Here is a 24,631-nt window from a genome sequence, read left to right as displayed (position 1 = left end):
TTGACTTTCCCTTTGTCGTGCTTGTCATGCCTGAAATCCATCAATGATTCGGCCTCCACTATGGCTTGGTCTATATTTGCGACTTGCCGACGTTGTAACTCCTGCTTAGCCCAATTTTGCAACCCGTCCATGAAGTGGAACAACAAGTCATCATTGGTCAGGTTGGGAATTTGAAGCATAAGGGTAGTGAACTCCTTGACATAGACACGTATGCTCCCTGTTTGCTTCAACTCCCTAAGTTTGCGCCTTGCCTCGTACAAGACATTGTTTGGAAAGAACTGTCGCTTGAACTCGGCTTTGAACTGATCCCACGTGCTAATAGTACATATACCTTTATCCATGTCGGCCATCTTCCTTCTCCACCATAGCATGGAAGTCTCTGAGAGGTACAACACCGCCGTGTTGATCATGGCCTCGTCGTCCTTCACTTTGCCGTGCTTGAAGTAGTTCTCCAAGTGCCAAAGGAAGTTTTCCACTTCTTGCGCATCACGAACACCTTTGAACACCGGGGGTTTCAGAACCTCGATCTTGGCCTCCCTCGTCACCACAACATTGCTGGCTGCCTCGGTCACGCCAACACTAACATGCTCCTCGAGTGACTCTATCTTTGCCTTCATAGCATCGATAGTACTCAAAGCCTCCATGAGTCTGCACTCTAAGGCAGTGATAGTTTGCCTTAGTTCCATCTCGGTCTGTGTACGTCCCTCCAAGTCATTTCGGATGCTCTCAATCTCTTCAAGAGTGTGCCCCTCAAGAACGCTAAGGGTGCCTTCTACCTTCCCCAAGCGTTGACCAAAGATCTCCACGGCATCCATCCCCGCGTTCATCTTTATCACCCACTCTTTACCGAGCGAGACGTCCTCAGGCAGGACCTCCACTTCATCCTCGCTCGCCTCAGTGGCAGATGGTTCTTGGGATGTAAGCCTTTCGTTTGACACAACCTCGGGTGGCACCTATTGGCCCTTGTTGGTGGCATTTCTCTTTTTGTTACGGCCGCTCTTGCCAGCAGCATCCTGGATGGCGTTGGCTTGGGTGTTGGCAGCGTTAATTTCTCCATCGTTCGCCATTCCCTTAGTCGCAACCTTTGCTCTGATACCACGTTGTCACGTCCTTAGTAGTTAACTAAGTACACGTGCGGCACTTGACAATTTGCTCACGTTCTTGTTATGCCAAGTCAGCCTTACTACACTCAAGATCGCTAAGAGAATGGTAGAAAGAACACAAGAGAATTGTTAATGGAAGCTTTGTATTAGAGAGAACTTGAATTGTTTGCTTGATGAATTACAAATGAATGGCCTCCTTTATATACTAGTCTCCTAGGGGCTAGTGTGCAAATATTAATTGTTACACAAGTCCTTAATATTTACAAGATAAGGGCTTTCTCTAGAATTCTCTACAAGCCTAGAAGATTCCAAGGACTTTCCTAGCAAATCCATAAACATCTAGGATCTTCCAAAGGAAATGTCCATACTTCTCTAGAATCTTCTCACAAATGCAAGCATTCCTCCTATGTAAGCTTCTACATGGCATTAATATATGCCAAATGGAGCTTATGTGGCATGATGACATGGCGAGTCATCACAATAAGCTTTTAACCTGTGGAGTGAAAATAGCAACTTGAGTAATTTTGTCAAAAAGTAAAAAAATATATACAGTATTATATGCTGTCCCTATGCCTCAAAGTCTACTCCTTGGAGTATCTGACAAATTTTACAATCCTCGATAAGATACTACAAAGCAAACTCTGTATATACACATAATAAAACCACAACCCAACAAACCAACTCATACACATTTTCTTTCTTTCTTTCTTCCTTCTTACCCCTAGCTTTCCAAAAAAACGCCTCATTTCATGCCTTAATTTCTTCCCGCTTTCTTTTTTCTTCCGTTTCTCTTTCATTCCCATTTCACTTTCCTCGCTCATAATCAATGGCTTCTTCTTCTACCAATAATCCTAACGGGTCCGACCCAAATTCATCAACACCCAATACAACTTTCGTCCAAGCTGACCCGTCAAATTTCCGGGCCGTTGTTCAAAGACTCACTGGCGCAACCCAAGACTCGTCCTCTGTTAAGCTCCCTGTTACTGGGTCCGGACCAGCTGGGCCACCTCGGCGACCGGCGTTTAAGCTGCACGAGCGGAGGCAAATGAGTGCACGAAAGCTCGAGATCATGCTCAACAATGGGGGTTGTAATGGGCCGCCTGTGGGCTTCAGTGCCGGCCCACTTTTATCACCTTCTTCTTCTTCTTCTTCTTTAACTAGGAAGAGAAGCTTTTTGGCTTCGCCGGTTTCACCACTAGAAATGCTGACACGTGGCAGCCCAAGAACTCCGAGATCACCAATGGAGGAAGAAGAAAAAGCCATTGCTGAAAAAGGATTTTATTTGCATCCAAGTCCACTTAGTACTCCTAGAGGCTCTGAACCTCCTGAACTCTTGCCTTTGTTTCCACTTCAGTCCCCAACTGCTAGAAATGATTCATCATCTTCTTATTGATTAATTAATGCTGTCTTCTTGTGTCATTTATAAATATTTAATAGTATATAAAAGAAATTAATTATGAAGAGATTGTCTTGTACTAATGCTGGTGTTGGTAGAATTAATGTGAAATTTATTGTGTCTTAGATATTTTGAGATGCCATGTAATATTTGTGTCTCTGTCTCTTTTTAACAATGCAGTAATTGTATCTAAAATTTTAACCTTGCTATTGTGCTAGTAGAATATTACAGTAGTATCTTTACCAATGAATATTCCTTTCTTGGTCCTCCATTTATATGCTGTTTATTTTCTTTCTTTTTTCATTTTTCTTTAGGCGGCGCGGTGTTATTTTTGAAGTGGATCTTGATAGATTTTGTGAAACTATGTTGAAACTTAATTTAAAGTTGTAATAGGATAGCTTAATTATTTAGAATTTGGTATTTGCAAAGTTATTTAATTCATGTCTAAATAGGATTTGTAGTCATAATTAATATATGAATATGCTTTCCTGTTTCTAGTTGAAATATGTTTTCTACTATTATAAATAAGGGTATTAATAACTTATTTTATTGTGTGGAGATATGTGGAGGAAATAAAGACTTGTAGAGATCATTCAGAGATTTAAAAATAAAATATTTTCCTTTAATCTAACTGAACTCATTGTTTACAACTTAAACGATGCATATTAAAAAAGTATTTAAAATATTTATGTATTATGAAATCTCATATTGTAAACCTGCTTACCTTGAATCCTGATTTTTTTGAAGTTGAAGCACTGTGGTTGGGTTGGTGTATCCTAAGCTACAGTATTCTTTTTTGCATTATTGGTTACATATTTGAAGAAAGGCCAGTGAAGCAATGATAATTATTTTGCCTGATTGGGATAAAGCTTATCCAATGTCCCGACGCTGGTGAAACTACAGAATTTAGTAAATCATGTTTTATCAAATTATTACTACTGTAATAAGCCGGTGTCGTAATTAACAACATGGCTGGTGCCCTAAAATATAATTGCCTTTCTTTTTTTATTTTAAATATAAATAATAATAACAATAACAACAAATTCAGTAGTACGGGAAGGATGAAGTGTACGAAAACTTTATTTCTACCATGTGTAAAAAGAAAAAGAAGCAGAAATAACAATTGAAATTTTAAATATAAACAGTTGTAAGACAAAAGAGATATCAGCAAATGTGTTACTACTTGTTTATGGTCAGGCCAACGGCTACGATCCGTGCTTTGCATTCAATGAGCTGCTTTCTCCCTGAAGCTTCTGAAAATTTATTGCAAAATCTCCTCCTTACACTCGATTCTAGGTTTTTTAATTTATTACACTTCAACACATTACAAATTCAAAATGCATTAGGAAGTACAGATAGAGTCGCCCAAATTTAATTTACTGCATACCGATTCAAATTTTATGTTGTCAACTTGTTCAGTAAGTAGCAAACATAGCTGCACGAAACTTAAATTGGCAAAATGAATGATCATGCAACTGTGTGTAGCCATTTATAGTGGGCATACAAGTGAACTCATTGCATTTGACTCTGTTACTTTTAAATATATAATTTATACTGAGCTCCCATAAATTAATTTAAATTTTTAAACTCATTTTGAATAGTAATGCCTGCGAGTAAAAACTTATCCTCACCGGCTCACCCAGTATATAATTTATTAAAGCAGTGAATGCAAGACACATGCCGCTATAGCATTTTTAAGATTTTACATACCATAGCCGCTTCAGATATTGTAAACTAAGGTAAATGATTGGTATAAGGTTTCTTTTGATATTTTGTTTTTTTTTTTTTTTGGGTTGAGTTCAATGTAATAGTTGTTATATTAAGATTTTGAACTTCCACTAAATCAAGCATGATAATACATATATTCCTACATAATTTGCAACTTGACCTATATGACCATTTTCTTCTTAATTATTTGGTGTATATGTATGTATGTGCGTAAGCTTCTTGTTTAAAACACGTATAGAATAGGGACATTATTTACTTACGGACACGTAAAGAGAACGAATTCTTACCTTAGGAAGACTCTCACAGGTCCTTTTAAACAAAACGTCATCCCAATTAGTTGACAAACTAGTCTTACAAGAAAAGGACAATCAATGGTTCGTAAATTCTGCACATAAAGTTCAAATTAAAAAGAAAAACAACAACAACAGAAAAAAATTGCAGACTTTCTAGAATGCACGCGATATATGGTTGCCCGAAAACTTTTATTGTTTAAACATTGATTAATTAGTACATACTCTTACTTTATTGTGTTACTTAATTAATCATGATAAGTTGATACGGTTTGACGCAAATGTTGGATGCGAGGGATTAATAAGTATCCGACGGTTGACGTTTCAAAATCAAATTTGCCTATGATCAATATTAATTAACTTAAACACAAACTTTCAAAAATTACTCCAAAATCACATTAGTTGTATTCCTGAAGTAGATCAGTCATACAATTAGCGCACTCGCTTTACTAAAGACATGCATGACTCATATATTTAGTGCCAGCTATGAAACGAAGGAGCCCCAAAATCCTTGTGGAGCAGAGAACCAAGCTGATTGAGTTTTGTATCAGACTCGAGTTTTTCCAATAGATGGCAAATCCAGGAATTTCCTGTCAGGTTAGTATTTCATTTATGTATAATTGCCCCTTCTATATATTTTTGTGACACTTCACGCAATTCTTACGTCGACAAAACATGGAAGATATGATAGGTATATAAGTAAATAAGCCTTGAACTCTAATTATGCATTTTAAAATCGTGCAAGCGTAGGCTTAAAACCGATAATATCGGGCTGAGCTGTTACAGTTTTTTAGTGTATATAAGTACATCATCCACTTGATTTTTAGGAAAGAAAATGAAAGCAAGCAACACTCTTCTGTTAATCGTGTGAATAACTGTATATTCCAATTTTTTTAGAGATTATGATCCTACGTGCTAAATGGAAACATGGGCCAATGTACCCTTCAGCCAGTGTGGGCGTATCTATTGCTTTTTGACTCTAACTATATATGTATTTATAGTTCCAAAAATAAAAAATGCGCCTGCTATCACTACGGATTAATGAGTATGCTGGTATTCTATACCCATTGACTTGTAATATTCGATTTGCCTATGAATGGGAAATTGGGAACGTAATTGAGGTTCTAGCAGTGCCAGCTTTATAAGATAAAAAGAGAAATGGATTACTTAATTATAGCAAGTAAGCAGACAGGATCTGAGGGCATATGTACAGTATGTCTTCTACAGATTAAATTGTCACGACCCAATTTTATCTGTAGGTCGTGATGACGCCCAACACTATAGTTAGGCAAGCCAACTAATAAATTAAACATACATTGATAAAATTTAAAACCAACAAAATATAAACTCAAATTCTACCATTGTGTGTGCCAAGACCTGGTGTCACAAGTGAATGAGCATCTAGTAGATTATACAAAACTCCAAATACTGTCTGAAATGAAATAGACAGAATGTAAATATAAGAAGAGACACTGGTAGCTGCAGAACGGCTCAGAAAGACAGTTCATCACTATGCCTCGGGATGACGTGGGTATGTGATGATAGGTCCTCCACTAGTACCTGTCTCAGATCCTGCACAAAAAGTACAGCAAGTGTAGTATGAGTACATAAACAACGTGTACCCAGTAAGTATCAAGCCTAATCTCGAAGTGGTAGAGACGAGATGGCCGAATTTGACACTCACTATGGGTCAATAATAATAACTGAAATAAAACTAGGATATTTAAATCAGCATGATTTACAGAATTTACAATAATTTATTTAATCAGCGAAAATAATCAAATTCCTTCAAATGTAACAATTCTCAATATATTAATTAAATTCCTTCAATTCAAATAATTTTCAATTTATCAATTAAATCTCATTTACAGGAGTAACAATTAATTCCATAACAAGCAAGAATAATAATTCATTAAATTTCAAGGATTTTTCAATTTATTAATTAGCTTCACAAGCTGAAATAAATTATTAAAGCATCGTGTAATTATTATTATTAAGCACGATTTCTGCCGAGGACGTACGGCCCGATCCAGAGTGTCGTGTACACTGCCGAGGGACGTGCAGCGCGATCCATAGATGCATCTATCCTGCCGAGGCGTTCGGCCCGCTCCACAAGAAAGGAGGACATTTTCTTATGTGTCTCCGGAAGGAGAGTATATTAATTATAAGATAAATTCGGGAGGAGAATAATTTCTTTTAACAATTAATTGATTTAAATAGAAAATCAAGCCTATGAGATTTCCATCATTTAATATCTTTATCTAACAATTCACAATATATTCATATATATATATCAATTAATATTAATTAATCAAATAATACAATTTACACAAGTAATGCATACTTTAAGTCCTAAACTACCCGGACTTTAGCATTAATAGTAGCTACGCACGGACTCTCGTCACCTCGTGCGTACGTAGCCCCCACAATTAGCAATAATTATTTAATTTTAATCACCTATGAGGTAATTTCCCCCTCACAAGATTAGACAAGAGACTTACCTCGTCTTGCTCCAATTTAATCCACTATAAGGCCTTTTCCACGATTATCCAACTCTATCTGGCTCGAATCTAGCCAAAATAATTCGATACAATCACTAAAAATTATAGGAATCAATTCTATAAGAAAATACTACATTTTTAATTAAAAAATTCCGAAATTAATTAAAAATTCATTCGTGGGGCCCACATCTCGGAATCCGGCGAAAGTTATGAAATCCGACGACCTATTCAATTATGAGTCCAACAATACCAGTTTCACTCAAATCTGACTCCGAATCGATACCGAAATCTTGAAAATTCGTTTCTATGAAATTTCTAAAATTTTCCAAATTTTAATCTCAAAACACTAATTAAATGATGAGAACAATGATATATTTATGTTTATAGACCAAATCCAAGTTAGAATCACTTACCCCAATGTCTTTTCCTTGAAAATCTATCAAAAATCGCCTCTGCTCAAGCTCCAATTTGTTAAAAATGGCGAATGGGACGAATGCCCTCTGTTTTTATAACTTACAGCTCTGTCCAGTTCGATCAAGGAGCTCGATCAGGGGAGCTCGATCTCAGGGAGCTCGATCTTGGGAGCTCGATCTTGGGAGCTCGATCTCAGGGAGCTCGATCTTGGGAGCTCGATCTCAGGGAGCTCGATCATGGGAGCTCGATTTTGGGCCTCGATCTTGGGCTCGATCTCAGCCCAGAATTTCCAGCATAAGAGAAAAATCGCAGCAACTGTTTAAGTCCAATTATTGATCCGTTAACCATCCGAAACTCACCCGAGGCCCTCGGGACCTCAACCAAATATACCAACAAGTCCTAAAACATCATACGAACTTAGTCGAACCTCTAAATCACATCAAAGAATGCTAAAACCATGAATCATACCCCAATTCAAGCTTAATGAAACTAAGAGTTTTTAACTTCTACATTCGATGTCGGAACCTATCAAATCAACTCCGATTGACCTCCAATTTTACACACAAGTCATAAATGACATAACAGAGCTATAAAAATTTTCGGAACTGGATTCCGACTCTGGTATCAAAAAGTCAACTCATCGGTCAAACTTCCAAACTTAAATTCTTGTTTTTAGCCATTTCAAGCCTAATTTAACTACGAAATTCCAAATAAAATTCCGAACACGTTCCTAAGTCCAAAATCACCATACGGAGCTGTTGGAATTATCAAAATTCTATTCCGGGGTCGTTTTCTCAAAATGTTGACCGAAGTCAAACTTAGCACTTTAAGGCCAACTTAAGGAACCAAGTGTTCCGGTTTCATCCCAAACACTTCCAAATCCCGAACCAACCATCCCTGCAAGTCATAAATCATTACAGGCACATACGGAAAGTTTTATTTTAGGGAACGGGGTTCCAAAAATTAAAATGACCGGTTAGGTCATTACATTCTCCACCTCTTAAACAAACGTTCGTCCTCGAACGGGTTTAGAATTGTACCTGGAGTGCTGAATAAGTGTGGATATCTGCTCCGCATGTCTTTCTCGGCCTCCCAAGTTGCTTCCTCGACTGCTTGGCCCCTCCACTGGACTTTTACTGCAGAAATACTCTTGGACCTCAACTGGCGAACCTGTTTATCAACAATGGCAATTGGCTCCTCTTCATAACTCAAGCTATTATCTAGCTGAACTGTGCTAAAGTCTAACACATGTGATAGGTCGGCATGATACTTCCGGAGCTTAGATACGTGAAAAACCGGATGAACTCCCGATAGGCTGGGAGGCAATGCAAGCTCATAAGCAACCTCCCCAACTCGTTTCAACACCTCAAATGGGCCTATAAACCTTGGGCTCAACTTGCCCTTCTTCCCGAATCTCATGATCCCCTTCATCGGCGAAACCTTCAAGAGAACTTTTTCACCTACCATAAATGATATATCACGTACTTTCTGATCCGCGTAACTCTTTTGTCTGGACTGTGCTGTACGAAGTCGCTCCTGAATCAACTTTACCTTTTCCAAGGCATCCCTTAGCCTCACCTGGCTCAAACCATCTGATAGGTGAACGACATCGCCGACCATATAAAGCCTCAAATGGAGCCATATCGATGCTGGATTGGTAACTGTTATTATAAGAAAACTAGGCCAAAGGCAGAAAACGATCCCACTGACCTCCAAAGTCAATCACACATGCCCTGAGCATATCCTCCAAAATCTGAATTGTCCTCTCTGACTGTCCATCGGTCTGCGGATTAAAGGCTGTGCTGAGCTCTACACGGGTCCCCAACTCACTCTCTACTGCTCTCCAGAAATGTGAAGTAAACTGAGGGCCTCTATCTGATATGATAGAAATTGGCACACCGTGCAACCGAACTATCTCCTGAATATAAATCTGGGCCAACCTCTCTGAAGTATACGTAGTCACAACAGGAATAAAATGTGCCGACTTAGTCAACCTGTCAACAATCACCCAAACTGTATCAAACTTCCTCAAGGTCCGCGGCAACCCAACTACAAAGTCCATAGTAATTCGTTCCCATTTCCACTCTGGTATAGTCATTTGCTGAAGTAGGCCACCTGGCCTCTGGTGCTCATATTTAACTTGCTGGCAATTTAGACACCTAGATACATACTCAACTAAGTCCTTTTTCATTCGCCGCCACCAATAATTTTGCCTCAAGTCACGATACATCTTAGTAGCACCTGGATGAATAGAATATCGGGAACTGTGTGCCTCTTCCAGGATCTTTTTCCTCAGTCCATCCACATTAGGAACACATAGACGATCCTGGAGTCGCAGAACACCATCCGCTCTAATAGTAACTTCCTTGGCACCACCTCGTAGTACCATTTCACGAAGAACCATCAAGTATGGGTCATCATACTAGCGAGCCTTGATCTGCTCAAATAGTGAAGATTGGGCCACCACACATGCAAGAACTCGGCTGGGCTCTGAAATATCCAGCCTCACAAGTTTGTTAGCCAAGGACTGAATATCCGAGGCTAATGGCCTTTCCTCTGCTGAAATGAAAGCCAAACTACCCATACTCTCTGCCTTCCTGATCAAGGCATCTGCAACCACATTTGCTTTGCCCGGATGATACAAGATAGTAATATCATAATCTTTTAGTAACTCCAGCCATCTGCGCTGCCTCAAATTTAGATCCATCTGCTTGAACAAATGCTGCAAACTGCGATGATCAGTGTAAACTTCACAAGACACCCCATAAAGATAATGCCTCCAAATCTTTAGAGCGTGAACAATCGAAGCTAACTCCAAATCATGTACTGGATAATTTTTCTCGTGGGGCTTCAGCTGACGTGAAGCATATGCAATAACTCACCTTTCCTGCATCAATATACAACCCAAGCCAACGTGTGACGCGTCGCAATACACTGTATATATTCCCGAACCAGATGGTAACACTAACACGGGTGCTGTAGTCAGTGTTGTCTTGAGCTTCTGAAAGCTTGACTCACAATCATCGGACCATCGGAACTACACCCTTCTCGGTTAATTTGGTCAAAGGTGCTGCAATAGATGAAAAACCTTCCATGAACCGACGATAATAACCTGCTAAACCCAGAAAACTCCTGATCTCAGTCGTCGAAGTGGGAGGATGCCAATTCTGAATTGCCTCAATCTTTTTGGGATCAACTTTAATACCTTCGCCTGATACAATATATCTCAAAAATGCTACAGACTCTAGCCAAAACTCACATTTAGAGAACTTAGCATATAGCTTTTGTTCCCGCAATGTCTGAAGCACTACTCTCATATGCTGCTCATGTTCCTCCTTACTGCGCGAATAGATTAATATGTCATCAATGAAGACAATGACAAACGAATCAATATATGGCATGAATACCCTGTTTATCAGATCCATAAACGCTGCCGGGGCATTAGTTAAACCGAAGGACATCACCAGAAACTCATAATGACCATATCTAGTCCGAAAAGCAGTCTTCGGAACATCCGAATCCCGAATCTTCAACTGATGGTACCCTGATCTCAAGTCGATCTTAGAGAATACCCTAGCACCCTGCAACTGGTCAAATAGATCATCAATACGCGGCAACAGGTACTTGTTCTTAATAGTGACTTTGTTCAATTGGCGATAATCAATACACATCCGCATTGTTCCATCCTTCTTTTTCACAAATAATACTGGTGCACCCCAAGGCGATACACTCGGTCTGACGAACCCTTTGGCTAGTAACTCTTCAAGCTGTTCTTTTAATTCTTTCAGAGCCATGCGATACGGTGATATAGATATAGGTTGGGTATCTGAAGCCAAGTCAATACAGAAATCAATATCACGATCAAGTGGCATACCTGGAAGATCTGACGGAAATACATCGGGGAACTCCCGAACTACACGCACTGAATCAATAACCGGAGTCTCTGCAGTAGTATCCCGAACATAGGCTAGATAAGCCAAACAACCCTTCTCAACCATGTGTTGAGCATTTATAAAAGAAATAACTCGATTAAATGAACTAACAGGCAAACCCTTCCACTCCAGCTTAGGCAATGCTGGAATAGCCAAGGTAACAGTCTTGGCATGACAATCTAGAATAGCATGATATGGAGATAACCAGTCTATGCCCAGAATAATTTCAAAATCGGTCATCTCAAGCAATAGGAGATCTGCTCTAGTTTCATAACCACAGAATGTAATAATACAGGACCGGTAGATCCGGTTCACAAAAAGAGAATCGCCCACAGGAGTGGACACATAAACAGGAGTACTCAAGGACTCACGAGAAACACCCAAAAATGGAGCAAATAGAGATGACACATATAAATACGTAGATCCTGGATCAAATAATACCGAGGCATCTTTGCCACAAACAGAAATAATACCTGTAATCACGGCATCTGAGGCCTCTGCATCTGGTCTAGCCGGAAAAGCATAGAACCGAGCTGGAGCGCCAACTGTCTGGCCTCCGCCTGGCTGACCTCCACCTCTAGGACGGCCCCTACCCACCTGTCCTCCACCTCTAGGTGGTCGGACTACTGGTGGAGCAACTGGTCCGGTAAGCATAGGCTGCTGACCGTGCTGTACTGGTCTACCCCCGAAGCCTGGGGCAAAACCTCCGCATGTGACTGGGATCCCCGCACTCGTAACAACTCTTCGGTGTGATGGGCTGCTGACTAAGTGTCTGGCCCTGGGGACCTGAATACCCACTGGAAGGGCCCTGAATAGCTGGTGGGCGGTAAGAACTCTCTGGGATAGCACTGAGATAAGGTCGCACTGGAGCACCTCGAGGAGGTGGTGGTACTGGATATGGGGGTCTGCTGGACTGCCCCCTCACGAACTGATCTCTGCCCCCGGACGGAGCACCTCTAAACTCTCCAGAGTACCTGAACCGCTTATCTCTCATAATCTGCTCTCGGCTCCGCTGACGTACACGCTCAATCCTCCGGGCTATCTCCACAACTCGCTCATAAGAAGTACCCATCTCAACCTCTTGAGCCATAGTGGCCTGAATACCAGTATGTAAACCGGCTACAAACCTTCGCACTCTCTCCGCCTCAGTAGGGAGTATCATTAGTGCATGGCGAGATAATTCAGAAAACCTCGCCTCATAATCAGTCACTGACATCTGACCCTGCTGGAGCTGCTCAAACTGAAACCGCAACTCTTCCCTCTGGGAGGGTGGAATATACCTGTCCAAGAAGATACGGGTGAACCTGTCCCAAGTCATGGGAGGAGAATCTGCTGGTCTGCCAAGAGCATAAGACTGCCACCATCTACGGGCTCTACCCTCTAGCTGAAAAGTAGCAAAATCAACCCCATGGGATTCCAATATCCTCATGTTGTACAGTCTATCCTTGCAACGATCAATGAAATCCTGTGGATCCTCATGTCGCTCACCCCCGAAGACAGGAGGATGTAGTCTAGTCCATCTGTCCAATAGTTTTTGAGGATCGGCGGCTACAGCTGGCCTGGGCTCAGGTGTAGCTGCTGCCACTGGCTGGACTCCACCCACGATAAGTGCACCCTGGGTCTGATATACAGCAGCTGCCTGTCCATGAGCCTGCGCGGTAGGGGTCTGTGCTCCCCCGCCCGCCTGAGATGTGGCTGGGTATGCCGGAAATAAACCGGCCTGAGTCATATTGTCCATGAATCGCAGCATACGACCCATGACATCCTGAAATCCCGGTGCAGATGTGAAGTCCACCGGAGCTGGCTCTGTCACAGGCACCTCACCCTACTCCTCAATAATGGGATTCTCTACTGGATCCACTGGCGGCATAACTGGAATAGTCATTGTACATCCTCGCCCTCTACCACGGGCTGGAGCCCTCCCTCGGCCTCTAGCAACTGGAGGAGTAGCTCTTCTCTGGTCTGGAACTTCATTCGAGCGCGTTCTCACCATCTGTGAGAAAATAAGAGAAGGATTTTTAGTGCTACATTAATTGCACGATGGAATGTGAAGAAAGGTAATTTCTTAACACCCTATAGCCTCTCGAAGATAAGTACAGACGTCTCCGTACCGATCCGCAAGACTCTATTAGGTCTGCTCATAACTTGTGAGACCTATGTGAACCTAGTGCTTCTGATACCATGTTGTCACGACCCAAATTCGCCTATAGGTCGTGATGGCGCCCAACACTACAGCTAGGCAAGCCAACTAATAAATTAAGCATACATTGATAAAATTTAAAATCAAGAAAATATAAACCCAAACTCTACCAATGTGTGTGCCAAGACCTGGTGTCACAAGTGAATGAGCATCTAGTAGATTATACAAAACTCCAAATACTGTCTGAAATGAAATAGACAGAATGTAAATATAAGAAGAGACATTGGTAGCTGCAGAACGGCTCAGAAAGACAGCTCACCACTGTGCCTCGGGATGACGTGGGTATGTAATGATAGGTCCTCCACTAGTACCTGTCTCAGATCCTGCACAAAAAGTACAGCAAGTGTAGTATAAGTACGTAAACAACGTGTACCCAGTAAGTATCAAGCCTAATCTCGAAGTGGTAGAGACGAGATGGCCGAATTTGACACTCACTATGGGTCAATAATAATAACTGAAATAAAACTAGGATATTTAAATCAGCATGATTAACAGAATTTACAATAATTTATTTAATCAGCGGAAATAATCAAATTCCTTCAAATGTAACAATTCTCAATATATTAATTAAATTCCCTCAATTCAAATAATTTCCAATTTATCAATTAAATCTCATTTACATGAGTAACAATTAATTCCTTAACAAGCAAGAATAATAATTCATTAAATTCCAAGGATTTTTCAATTTATTAATTAGCTTCACAAGCTGAAATAAATTATTAAAGCATCGTGTAATTATTATTATTAAGCACGATTTCTGCCGAGGACGTACGACCCGATCCAGAGTGTCGTGTACACTGCCGAGGGACGCGTGGCGCGATCCATAGATGCATCTATCCTGCCGAGGCGTTCGGCCCGCTCCACAAAAAAGGAGGACATTTTCTTATGTGCCTCCGGAAGGAGAGTATATTAATTATAAGATAAATTCGGGAGGAGAACAATTTCTTTTAACAATTAATTAATTTAAACAGAAAATCAAGCCTATGAGATTTCCATCCTTTAATATCTTTATCTAACAATTCACAATATATTCATATATATCAATTAATATTAATTAATCAAAGAATATAATTTACACAAGTAATGCAAGCTTTGAGTCCTAAACTACACGGACTTTAGCATTAATAGTAGCTACGCACGGACTCTCGTCACCTCGTGCGTACGTAGCCCCCACAATTAGCAATAATTATTTAATTTTAATCACCTATGAGGTAATTTTTCCCCCTCATAAGATTAGATAAGAGACTTACCTCGTCTTGCTCCAATTTAATCCACTATAAGGCCTTTTCCACGATTATCCAACTCTGTCTTGCCCAAATCTAGCCAAAATAATTCCATACAATCACTAAAAATTATAGGAATCAATTCTATAAGAAAATACTATATTTTTAATAAAAAAAATTCCGAAATTAATTAAAAATTTGTCCGTGGGGCCCACGTCTCGGAATCCGGCGAAAGTTATGAAATCCGACGACCCAGTCAATTATGAGTCCAACCATACCAGTTTTACTCAAATCTGACTCCGAATCGATACCGAAATCTCGAAAATTCGTTTCTATGAGATTTCTAAAATTTCCCAAATTTCAAACTCAAAACACTAATTAATTGATGAGAACAATGATATATTTATGTTTATAGACCAAATCCAAGTTAGAATCACTTACCCCAATGTCTTTTCCTTGAAAATCTATCAAAAATCGCCTGTGCTCAAGCTCCAATTTGTTAAAAATGGCGAATGAGACGAATGCCCTCTGTTTTTATAACTTACAGCTCTATCCAGTTCGATCAAGGAGCTCGATCAGGGGAGCTCGATCTCGGGAGCTCGATCTCAGGGAGCTCGATCTTGGGAGCTCGATCATGGGAGCTCGATCTTGGGAGCTCGATCATGGGAGCTCGATCTTGGAAGTTCGATCATGAGAGCTCGATTTTGGGCCTCGATCTTGGGTTCGATCTCAGCCCAGAACTTCCAGCAGAAGAGAAAAATTGCAGCAACTGTTTAAGTTCAATTGTTGATCCGTTAACCATCCGAAACTTACCCGAGGCCCTCGGGACCTCAACCAAATATACCAACAAGTCCTAAAACATCATACGAACTTAGTCGAACCTCTAAATCACATCAAACAACACTAAAACCATGAATCATACCCCAATTCAAGGTTAATGAAACTAAGAGTTTTCAACTTCTACATTCGATGTCGGAACCTATCAAATCAACTCCGATTGACCTCAAATTTTACACACAAGTCATAAATGACATAACGGAGCTATGAAAATTTTCGGAACTGGATTCTGACTCCGGTATCAAAAAGTCAACTCATCGGTCAAACTTCCAAACTTAAATTCTTGTTTTTAGCCATTTCAAGCCTAATTCAACAAGATATCCCAGAATCGATAGCAGTAGTGTATGAATTATTTCCAGAATCCTCATTTCACTATACAGAACCGTGAAAAATCGTACATTATTGCCATAATATCTCTTCCCTGATATCAAAGTTTAAACAAGAGAATGAAATGGAAATTGTCTCACTCTTACTTCTGCTTGTCCCATCTCCGGATAAAAAATTCTAAAGCCTTAATTGGAAGGTAATGCTATAGCTTACTTCCTGCATGACAAAGCATTCCGTTACCTTCTAGGCTTCTACAGACTATTTTGGGACAATGCCACTGTTAGGCAGAAGTGGTCCAACCAAAATATATATTAAAAAAAAAAGGAGAATTAAATTTCATGCTTTCATCACTAGAAAACCTAAAAAATTCTAAAACAAAGTGCATAATTGGGATAAATAGACCTGCAATAATCAACAAACTCCAGCACATTAGGTTGGATTGTAATGATGAGATGTTTCGCTGACATGATTAAAGCTCAGCAATAAACATAACTGAATGTCATTCAATAACGAAGAACAGTGTACCACCATGTGGAATTATATTAACAAAATCTAATGTTTGTAGCCGGAGGCCTGAATATCATCATATTAACTACACCACCTTTTTTTTTTTTTCAGAAATGAAAATTTTATGTCAAGTCACATTATTGGAATGCCTAGAAGTAGAGCAGTCATACAACTCGCACACTAAGCGAGAATCATACTGCTAGGCAAATGCTCAACTCATTTCCTGCTTTATTAAAGGCTCGACTCATATCTTTAGTGCCAGCTATGTAACAAAGGAGCCCCAAAATCGTTGCATTGAAAGGAGAGAATAGAGCTGTGGGGTTTACAATTAAGTCATAGGGGTAACTCGTACAATGGCAATAGGAACCATTTTTCACTTGGTTAGATCTCATGCGAGACATCTAAAATACAGGAATTTCCAGTCAGGTAGTATTTCATTTCTGGGGCTAAACATTAGGATTAGAGACTCTTTCTGTCAAGTAGCTATAAATGGAATTTCTGGTTTATTGAAGTTTATTCTGGTAGATTCGCAGCCCTGATACTCATTTATTGCTTAGCTCAATTTTCTGCTTTCAGGTAAACAAATGCTAAACTTTACTCCATTACTTTCTGGCTCTTTCTTGTGATGAAATTGTATAGTTTGGCCATCCTCAGGTTTTTTCATCCTGTTACTTTGTGAAAATTCTCTTTCAGGATCTCTTTTTACGTTAAAACATCATATTTTGACCAAGATCTCTCAAATTCTCATCAACAGATTATTTTTCTACACCTTAGCTGACTTCCTATCCAACTTTTAGGGAATGATCTTGTAGAAAATGAATTAACAGTTGAACTAAGTATGTTACAACTTACAACTATTAGTCGGGAGAAAATGTTATTGAACATTCATGAGCTACTGTCGTAAATCATACTTCGACTCCTGTATATACTAGCTATACATGAACTAACATGAGTTAGGTTTGATTATTGTTCTTTTTGAGATTCACAACTACATCGAGTGCAAATATTTGTTATACTGGTACTATACAATCTGCATATGTTTTGTTTACTCCGTCAAAATATTGTGACTTGTAACTGATGGCTGTGCTCAAGTTGTCTGCTTGCCATGCCGCATTACTTTTCAGGTGGTCATCTGGCTAGTTATGGAGCTTGGCCACTTGTCATGAGTGGTACCAAAACTGACCGTAACACAGCTTGCTGCTGTCCATAGAAGGTGGCTATCACAGTCTGCAACAGCACAAGATGACAACAAACTTAGCAAAGGGCCTTGTAAAGGAGGAGCAGCAGGAAGTGAAAAGGATGGTGAAGTTGTCTACGATGGTCCTTTCTCATGCACGATCAATTTCGTGAAGATTCTCTGCCTTATACATTTTGGCATCACTGTTTCTCTGAGTCCTCACTTAGCCTTTGCGATGTCTCCTGATATGAATGTGGTGCTAAAGGGAGCAGTTCCATCATTATTTATATTATTTGGCGCTTATACTACCATTTATTATCACTGGACAAGGAGCCCCTATATTCACAAACTGAGGTGGAAGCCAGGTTCAGATTCTTTTGATGTGGAGATGATATCTTGGCGGGCATCGTATATTCCAAAGACTATTAAATTTGCAGATATCAATGAGCGAGTTGTGACATTTGAGGCCAATGGAAACTTGTATTATGTTGATGATAAGCATTTTCATAATAAGGCGCTATTGGCAAAACTGACCCCTCAGAAACCAACTCATGAGTAATCGAGTACATGTAATTAGAACTTCCTATCTGGACTAATTTGATGTTTTAAGATGTTACTATGTTGCATTGCCCACTAGAAGTTTTATTACTTCTTTGCCATCTTTGAAGCTTTAAATTGCTACAGGTCATAGTGTATTTTAATAATCAGAATCAAACAAAGTCTTACCATATATTTGCTGCTGATATGTTTGCGAATGATGCTGCTCTCCAACCATTTAAGAAGTGTTTTCTTTTAAGATTTTTATCATTTTCTATATTAACATTATGAAATTCATACTAACTAAAAAGAATAAATTTAAAAAGTCAACATTTTACGTAGCTACAAGAATTGATGAATCATGAATGGGTAAGAATATTGCTCAGATGGTCTTTATAGTATATAGAGTAGTGAAGAATTGCAACGATTCGATTTGACCTATCAAATTATTAAAATACATCTTGAACTTAAGGCAAAGAGCACAATTTCTTCCAATAACAACTTGAAATAGGCAACTTTCCTAAGGTTCGATGGAATCATTTCAAACTTTAGGAAAATTGCTTGAAGTTTGTGTGGTAGTTCAAATTATTTTTTAAATACTTTAGAAATATTGGTTATTTTCTAAACAATAATCCTGAAATCAGAGGCGGGGTTAAGATTTCAAGCTTATGAGTTCAGAATTTTAATCATTTTAGGTTAGTGAGTTCTAAATTAATAATCTATACAAATTCAATAGATTTTTAGAGATAAATACAAGGTTCAAACCAAAACTACTGGTTCGGCCCGTTGCCGCACTCTAGCTCCGCCTCTACCTGAAACTGGTTACCTGATACTCCTCTTACTTTATTCCAATTCAATTAATTGGGCGCATAAATTATTCATTTTTTGTTCAAAATACTTGCTACACTGTAGTACTTACTATTCATATTTACTGCTATACTTTTGGTCGTGAAATGAAAACCACAAATCTTCCAACAAAACCCTTGGAGACGAAAAAACGCGCGAAACTCCATTAGTTTTCTAGAGAACCTCAGCTAAGCTCGAAAAATGCCGGAGCTTCCGGAGGTAGAGGCAGCTCGAAGAGCCATAGAGGATCACTGCGTAGGCAAGAAAATCGTGAAAGCCATCATCGCCGATGATCCCAAGGTCATCGACGGCGTGTCTCTAGATGATTTCAGAGCCTCTCTTGAGGGCAAAACCATCGTAGCTGCTAATCGCAAGGGAAAAAACATGTGGATTGAGCTCGATTCCCCTCCTTTCCCTACTTTTCAGTTCGGTGAGGTTACTACTCTTGTTTTGTTATAATTGACGATTTTTGTTTACAATGTTGTTACAATAACTCCTTTACTGAAGATCCTACGGTACAAAAATGTTATAATGTATGCGTATTTGCATGTCTGGAATAGTGACCCACACTGTTAGGGTTTTATGTAAAAGAATGAGGTTCATCAGTTTGCCGCTAAATAACCCTAATTCTGCTTAGCTTATACTGCAGTCTGGTGGCGTTAGCTATCTTCCATATGCATAAAGACAGGGTAAATGAATACTTGAAGAAATGGTTCTTCTATTTTTGATTTTCTTCCCCTTCGTGTTGGGAGATCAATTTTCAGATAGAATAGAAGTTAATTCTGATTCTTAATGCTGTTTCTTTGGTGACAAGTAGGAATCTGCAGGACAGAGCTGCAGAGGGGGCAAAACAGAAAAAATAGAAGATACTAATATTATGTCTTGTCAAGTAAAGGTGCTTGGAAATGAGAGAACTCTGTTCAAGATACCAAATCTTAGCTTAGTGTAGATACCATGCCTATGATTTGTTTGCTAGAGTTATTTTGTGGTTGTTACTGCAAGCTTCTAATGAGGGCCAGAACTAAGACCGGTATCTTAATGATATCCCTCAAGGCAACTGATAAACCATTGTTGTTTGCTACACGCTTTCCTCCGAATCAAGGTGCTCCAGGGCACAAATATCTTTTACCATTAAGCTATTGATGAAGTTCGTGGTCATTTCTCGGATTTTAACTCTGCCTTTCCTTAGTTGTATTCTAGGTTTATCTCTATAACAGAATAGACTGTCAAGATATCAGATTGGAAAATTATGGCATTTCTGTTGCTTGGTTGGTTTGTTTGACCTCTAATTATTTTGTACATCTACTGTCAGGAATGGCGGGTGCTATATACATCAAAGGAGTTGCAGTTACAAAATATAAACGGTGAGCTTTAATGTCATATTGTGCTGGGCAAGTATGTAAAGCTATTCATTTTGCAAACTGATGAACATAAATGGGTAAAGGGTCCCAAGTGTCTAGCCAGATTATGGAAAGGTTCTCATTTACTTATCCCAAAAAAAAAAAAAAATTCTCGAAAGGTTCTATTACTGGACTGCTGTAAGAATTGCCAATATCAAATTAGATTCTCATCTATTGCGTGATATTATGACTTGCTCTTTATATTGCATTGAGTTTTAGTCACGAAATGTAGATCTTCGAAACAAGTTGTCTATGGGGGTATGAGAGAAAAGAATGAATTCATCTTCAGCATTTATCACAAATGTAATATTTCTAGGTCTGCTGTAAAAGACGACGACGAGTGGCCTTCCAAGTATTCAAAGGTTTTCCTTGAGGTAAGTTTACTCTTTATAACAAGTTAATGTGTCAGCTGTGTCTTCTTTTTTTAATTGCTAACAAAAATTGTGACATATATTTACAACTATAAAGTTAATAGTAGATTCATAAAAAAATAATGGTCCGAGGTGATTTTCTGGCTCAGATGGAATTTGCACAAGCAGATGTGGATGTAGAAACATGTTTGCACCCTTTATAAACAACCGTGTGAATTTTTAACTGGTAAAGGGGACTAGATGGACCATGAAAAATAATTCAGCATTTTTGGGGTCCTATTCCTGTATGTAAAAGAATAAAAAAGAAATTGGATTGATTTGATTGGAATGGAAATAACTCGCGACAAGGCTGAGATGGTAATGACATTTTAATGGTCATTATGCCTTTATCTGTTTACTGTAGATTGCATTCATTCTTGCGGTTAGAATATTAGAAACTTATGATTTCACAACCATCTTCTGCTTCTCCCTTTCTTTTCTTCATCTACTTCTTTTCCACCTGCTTCTCCTTTGCCATTCTTTTAGCGATCAAACTGGCACATGAATGTAGCTACTGATGAATGTGGACACCTTTCAAACTTGTGTAGTTGGACGATGGTTTGGAGCTTTCATTTACTGATAAGAGGCGGTTTGCCAGGGTGCGCTCTCTGAAAAATGTAAGATGATATTATCACCCAATCCATGGATACTTTCCCTTGAACGAAAAGCTTGAATAGTATCTCCTAACGAATTTGTCGTTGCAGCCGGTTTCTGTTCCTCCAATATCTGAACTTGGTCCTGATGCTCTGTTGGAGCCAATGACTGTAGATGAGTTCTATAAAGCTTTCAGCAAGAAGAAGATTGGTGTTAAGGCTTTATTACTTGACCAGGTTAGGAACTGTCTTTTACTTCTTCTCTGAACTAAGGTTATAAACTTTTGTGAAATGGTCAAAAGATATCCTTTATAATGCATATTTTAATTGATATAGTGAGTTAAAATGTACAAAACTTTAGGATTAAGGCATTTCCATCTGAACAAATTTATCAGAACTGGACTACTAGTTACTACAAATGACCACTTCTCAATCTCTACTAATTTGAAGAGAAGTTCAAATCAGTACAGAGAATCAAGTTTGATTGTCTTTGTTGTTTCATTCTTGGTGTGAATTGGAGTACGCTAATGAAGTTTCCTCACTTGAGCTATATCACTCTTAAAAAGAGCTATATCACTCTTAAATTCATTAGGAGTTATAGCCATTTTCTAGTAGGCATTATAAATCCTTTTCCTGCTGTTTCTGCAGAGTTTTATTTCAGGAATTGGCAACTGGATTGCAGATGAAGTGCTATATCAGGTGTGTGCGCTCAACTCTTGGCGAGAATAAAAGAACTAGAGTTTCTTTGCTCTTTTTTTATTGCAAGTTATAAATTTTGTTTACTTATTTGCTTATTCGAATTCTAGTTACTATTTTGTTTAATATATGGTCAAATCTGTCTCTTCATTTGGCTGTAAGCAATTCAAGGTGTTTGGATGCAGATTGATGTTGCTTGCAGATTTTTGTTTGCTCTTGTAAAGTTTTTGACCAAATAAAAGAAAGCTCCAGTCGGAAATATTTGTGGTTTGTGATTAACTTTGTCAAATTTCTTTCGACAGGCAAGAATCCATCCTATGCAGACTGCTTCTAGCATATCCAAGGAGGACTGTGCAACATTGCTGAAGTGCATCTACGAGGTACGTCATCTTTCTTTAACTAGCTGTTGTGATCACTTATAAGTTATTGAAGAATGCTTTCCTCATGACTAGCTATTGGAGATGATACTTCTAGGTTACAGAATTTGCGGTTGAAGTAGATGCCGACTGCAGCCGCTTCCCTTCTGAATGGTTGTTTCATTACCGATGGGGCAAAAAGCCTGGAAAAGTTAATGGTGAGATAATTTTCCATATGCACCCTCATTTTGACATACAATTGTATGCACACAGGTCGTCGAAAAAGCTGTTGAAGTTGGCGCAGATAGTAGTCAGTATCCTACTAGTTGGATTTTCCATTCCCGGGAAAAGAAACCTGGCAAGGCCTTTGTTGATGGTTTGGCTCCTCACCTTTAAGCTACTCCTGGTTGGGTTCTGGTTATACTCATCATCCTTGCTCATCATATCCACATTGTAGTGAACTAGATATTTTTTACTTTGTTTAATCGCCTGATGATAAATTAAATAGCTTTGCATACTTTATGAAAGAAAAAAGATGGATCTCCTTTTTGTACTCACTGTTCTGCCCTGATTTTAGATAAAAACTCTGCAGCTTTTTATATCCTTACCACTTTAGTTTTTCTACTTGAAAAAATTGACAGAAAATTGGGTATTTTGCAGGGAAGAAAATCGAGTTTATCACGGCTGGTGGCAGGGTATGGCTCTCTAACACTGTTCTCTGGTTTATCTCAAGTATGATCTAGATAAAGACATTTTTTTTTTTGTTTTTTAAATACTAGACTTCAGCCTTTGTGCCGGACCTACAAAAGATGGTGGGAGCTGAATCTGCAAAAGCAGCAGGTAAAAGGCAGCAGGTCAAAGTTCAGAGAGTCAAGCATAACGATAGTGATGGTGAAGACGAGGAACCAGAAATTGAAGAGGCAGAAGCTGGGAAATCAAAGGGGAAGCGGCGTGGGACAGATAATAAGAGAGCTTCTACTAACAAGAAGTTGAAGGGAAGCAACGGTGACAATGATGAAAATGATAATGATAATGATGAAGGTCTAAAGAATCCTTCTGAAAAAGCAAAACAAAGTAGGAGCTCCAAGGGAAAAGGTGGTAATCAAGAGAAGAAAGCCAGAGCAAATATGGCTGCAAAAAGAAAACTAGAGGAAAGTGGTGATGATGAAGATGATGACGGTAGTGAGGGTGATGATGATAATGAAGGGGGCAAGGATCGCAAGCTTTCTAGTAAAACACAATCAAAGGGGAAGAAGACCACCAAGCGAACGGCTGAACCAAGGCAGACTAGGAATAAGCTGTCCAATAAGCACAAGTAACTGATCATAAAAGTATCAAGTGTTGGGGAAAAAGAAAATCTGAAGTATCAAATGTGCAATTTTGTCAACTTTAAGGAAGTGGCAGCAGTTAGTGCTTTTTATTATCACAAGGTGGTAATTGCCCGTAAATAGCTACTAAAGCTGTATGATGACATGATTTGTAATATATCACCAGCGGTTTAGACCTAGGCTAGGTTCGCTTTGGATGTCTGTTGCAACTTGTGCCATGGATAAAAATTGGTAGTACTACTATCTTTTAGGAAATTGTCGTACAGCTTCTGAAGGTGAACCTAACGTCTCATAATGGTCATTTTATTACTATTACTTAAACCTTAGAACATTTATTTGCCATTACACTACCAGCTTATTGGCAGTCAACATCTGTTTAGAACGAAAGTATGTTGCTGCTATAATTTACTTATTTATTCGTGTATAGTTCCATTGATGTGCTTGAAATCTACTAGTACCTAGAAGAAACAAATTGAAAATTGAAGTATAAGGATATATATTCGGCAGAATAGTATAAATGACACTTATACTTGTGCCACTTTGTCATGTCGGTCCTCAAACTTATCATTTTGCCAATTGAACACTTACACTCGTTTAAATCGTGTATAATAAATGTTGTAATACAATCTCCTACACGTAGGATGCCACGTCATTACTAGTGCCACATAGGAAAATAAACTATTTAAAAATAGGACTGGCCACCTTACACAAATACCGAACCCATAGAAAAGAGATGCAGTAGGTTCTTTCTTCTTTCGTTTATTGGGAACCACACATACCCAGAAGTTTCAAGCGAGCTTTAGTGGCGTCTCTGCTTGTCCCTCCGATTT

At 39.0% G+C, this 24,631-nt stretch overlaps 3 protein-coding genes across 6 annotated transcripts; all 3 read left to right on the top strand.

Moving 5' to 3' along the window:
* The first annotated feature begins 1,670 nt into the window (after positions 1 to 1,670).
* LOC107821953 (VQ motif-containing protein 11-like) lies at positions 1,671 to 2,689 on the top strand. The gene has a single exon (XM_016648432.2). It carries the CDS (start codon positions 1,930 to 1,932, stop codon positions 2,494 to 2,496), a length of 567 nt encoding a protein of 188 aa, XP_016503918.1. The 5' UTR covers positions 1,671 to 1,929; the 3' UTR covers positions 2,497 to 2,689.
* A 14,122-nt stretch (positions 2,690 to 16,811) lies between these two features.
* On the top strand, positions 16,812 to 18,194 carry LOC107824921 (uncharacterized). Its single transcript, XM_075250698.1, has 3 exons — positions 16,812 to 16,884; positions 16,971 to 17,034; positions 17,669 to 18,194. Exons 1-3 carry the CDS (start codon positions 16,812 to 16,814, stop codon positions 18,192 to 18,194), a joined length of 663 nt encoding a protein of 220 aa, XP_075106799.1.
* An 841-nt stretch (positions 18,195 to 19,035) lies between these two features.
* Positions 19,036 to 24,129, top strand: LOC107824922 (formamidopyrimidine-DNA glycosylase). 4 transcript variants are annotated; one of them, XM_075251480.1, is made up of 11 exons: positions 19,043 to 19,448; positions 20,331 to 20,382; positions 20,735 to 20,792; positions 21,377 to 21,445; positions 21,533 to 21,658; positions 22,070 to 22,120; positions 22,420 to 22,497; positions 22,592 to 22,647; positions 22,747 to 22,849; positions 23,134 to 23,168; positions 23,253 to 24,129. In XM_075251480.1, the coding sequence occupies exons 1-11, from the start codon at positions 19,220 to 19,222 to the stop codon at positions 23,464 to 23,466; spliced, it is 1,071 nt and encodes a 356-aa protein (XP_075107581.1). In that variant the 5' UTR covers positions 19,043 to 19,219; the 3' UTR covers positions 23,467 to 24,129. The 4 variants fall into 4 exon arrangements, with proteins under 4 accessions (XP_075107579.1, XP_075107581.1, XP_075107578.1 ...); XM_075251478.1 differs by lacking the exon at positions 22,747 to 22,849 and having other exon boundaries at positions 19,036 to 19,448; positions 22,592 to 22,691; XM_075251477.1 differs by lacking the exon at positions 22,592 to 22,647.
* The last annotated feature ends 502 nt before the right edge of the window (positions 24,130 to 24,631 follow it).

The sequence above is a fragment of the Nicotiana tabacum genome, chromosome 4, assembly GCF_000715075.1.
Source record: "Nicotiana tabacum cultivar K326 chromosome 4, ASM71507v2, whole genome shotgun sequence".
NCBI lineage: Eukaryota > Viridiplantae > Streptophyta > Magnoliopsida > Solanales > Solanaceae > Nicotiana > Nicotiana tabacum.
The sequence above is the reverse complement of the archived record's forward strand: the minus strand, read 5'-3'. Positions and strand labels throughout refer to the sequence as shown.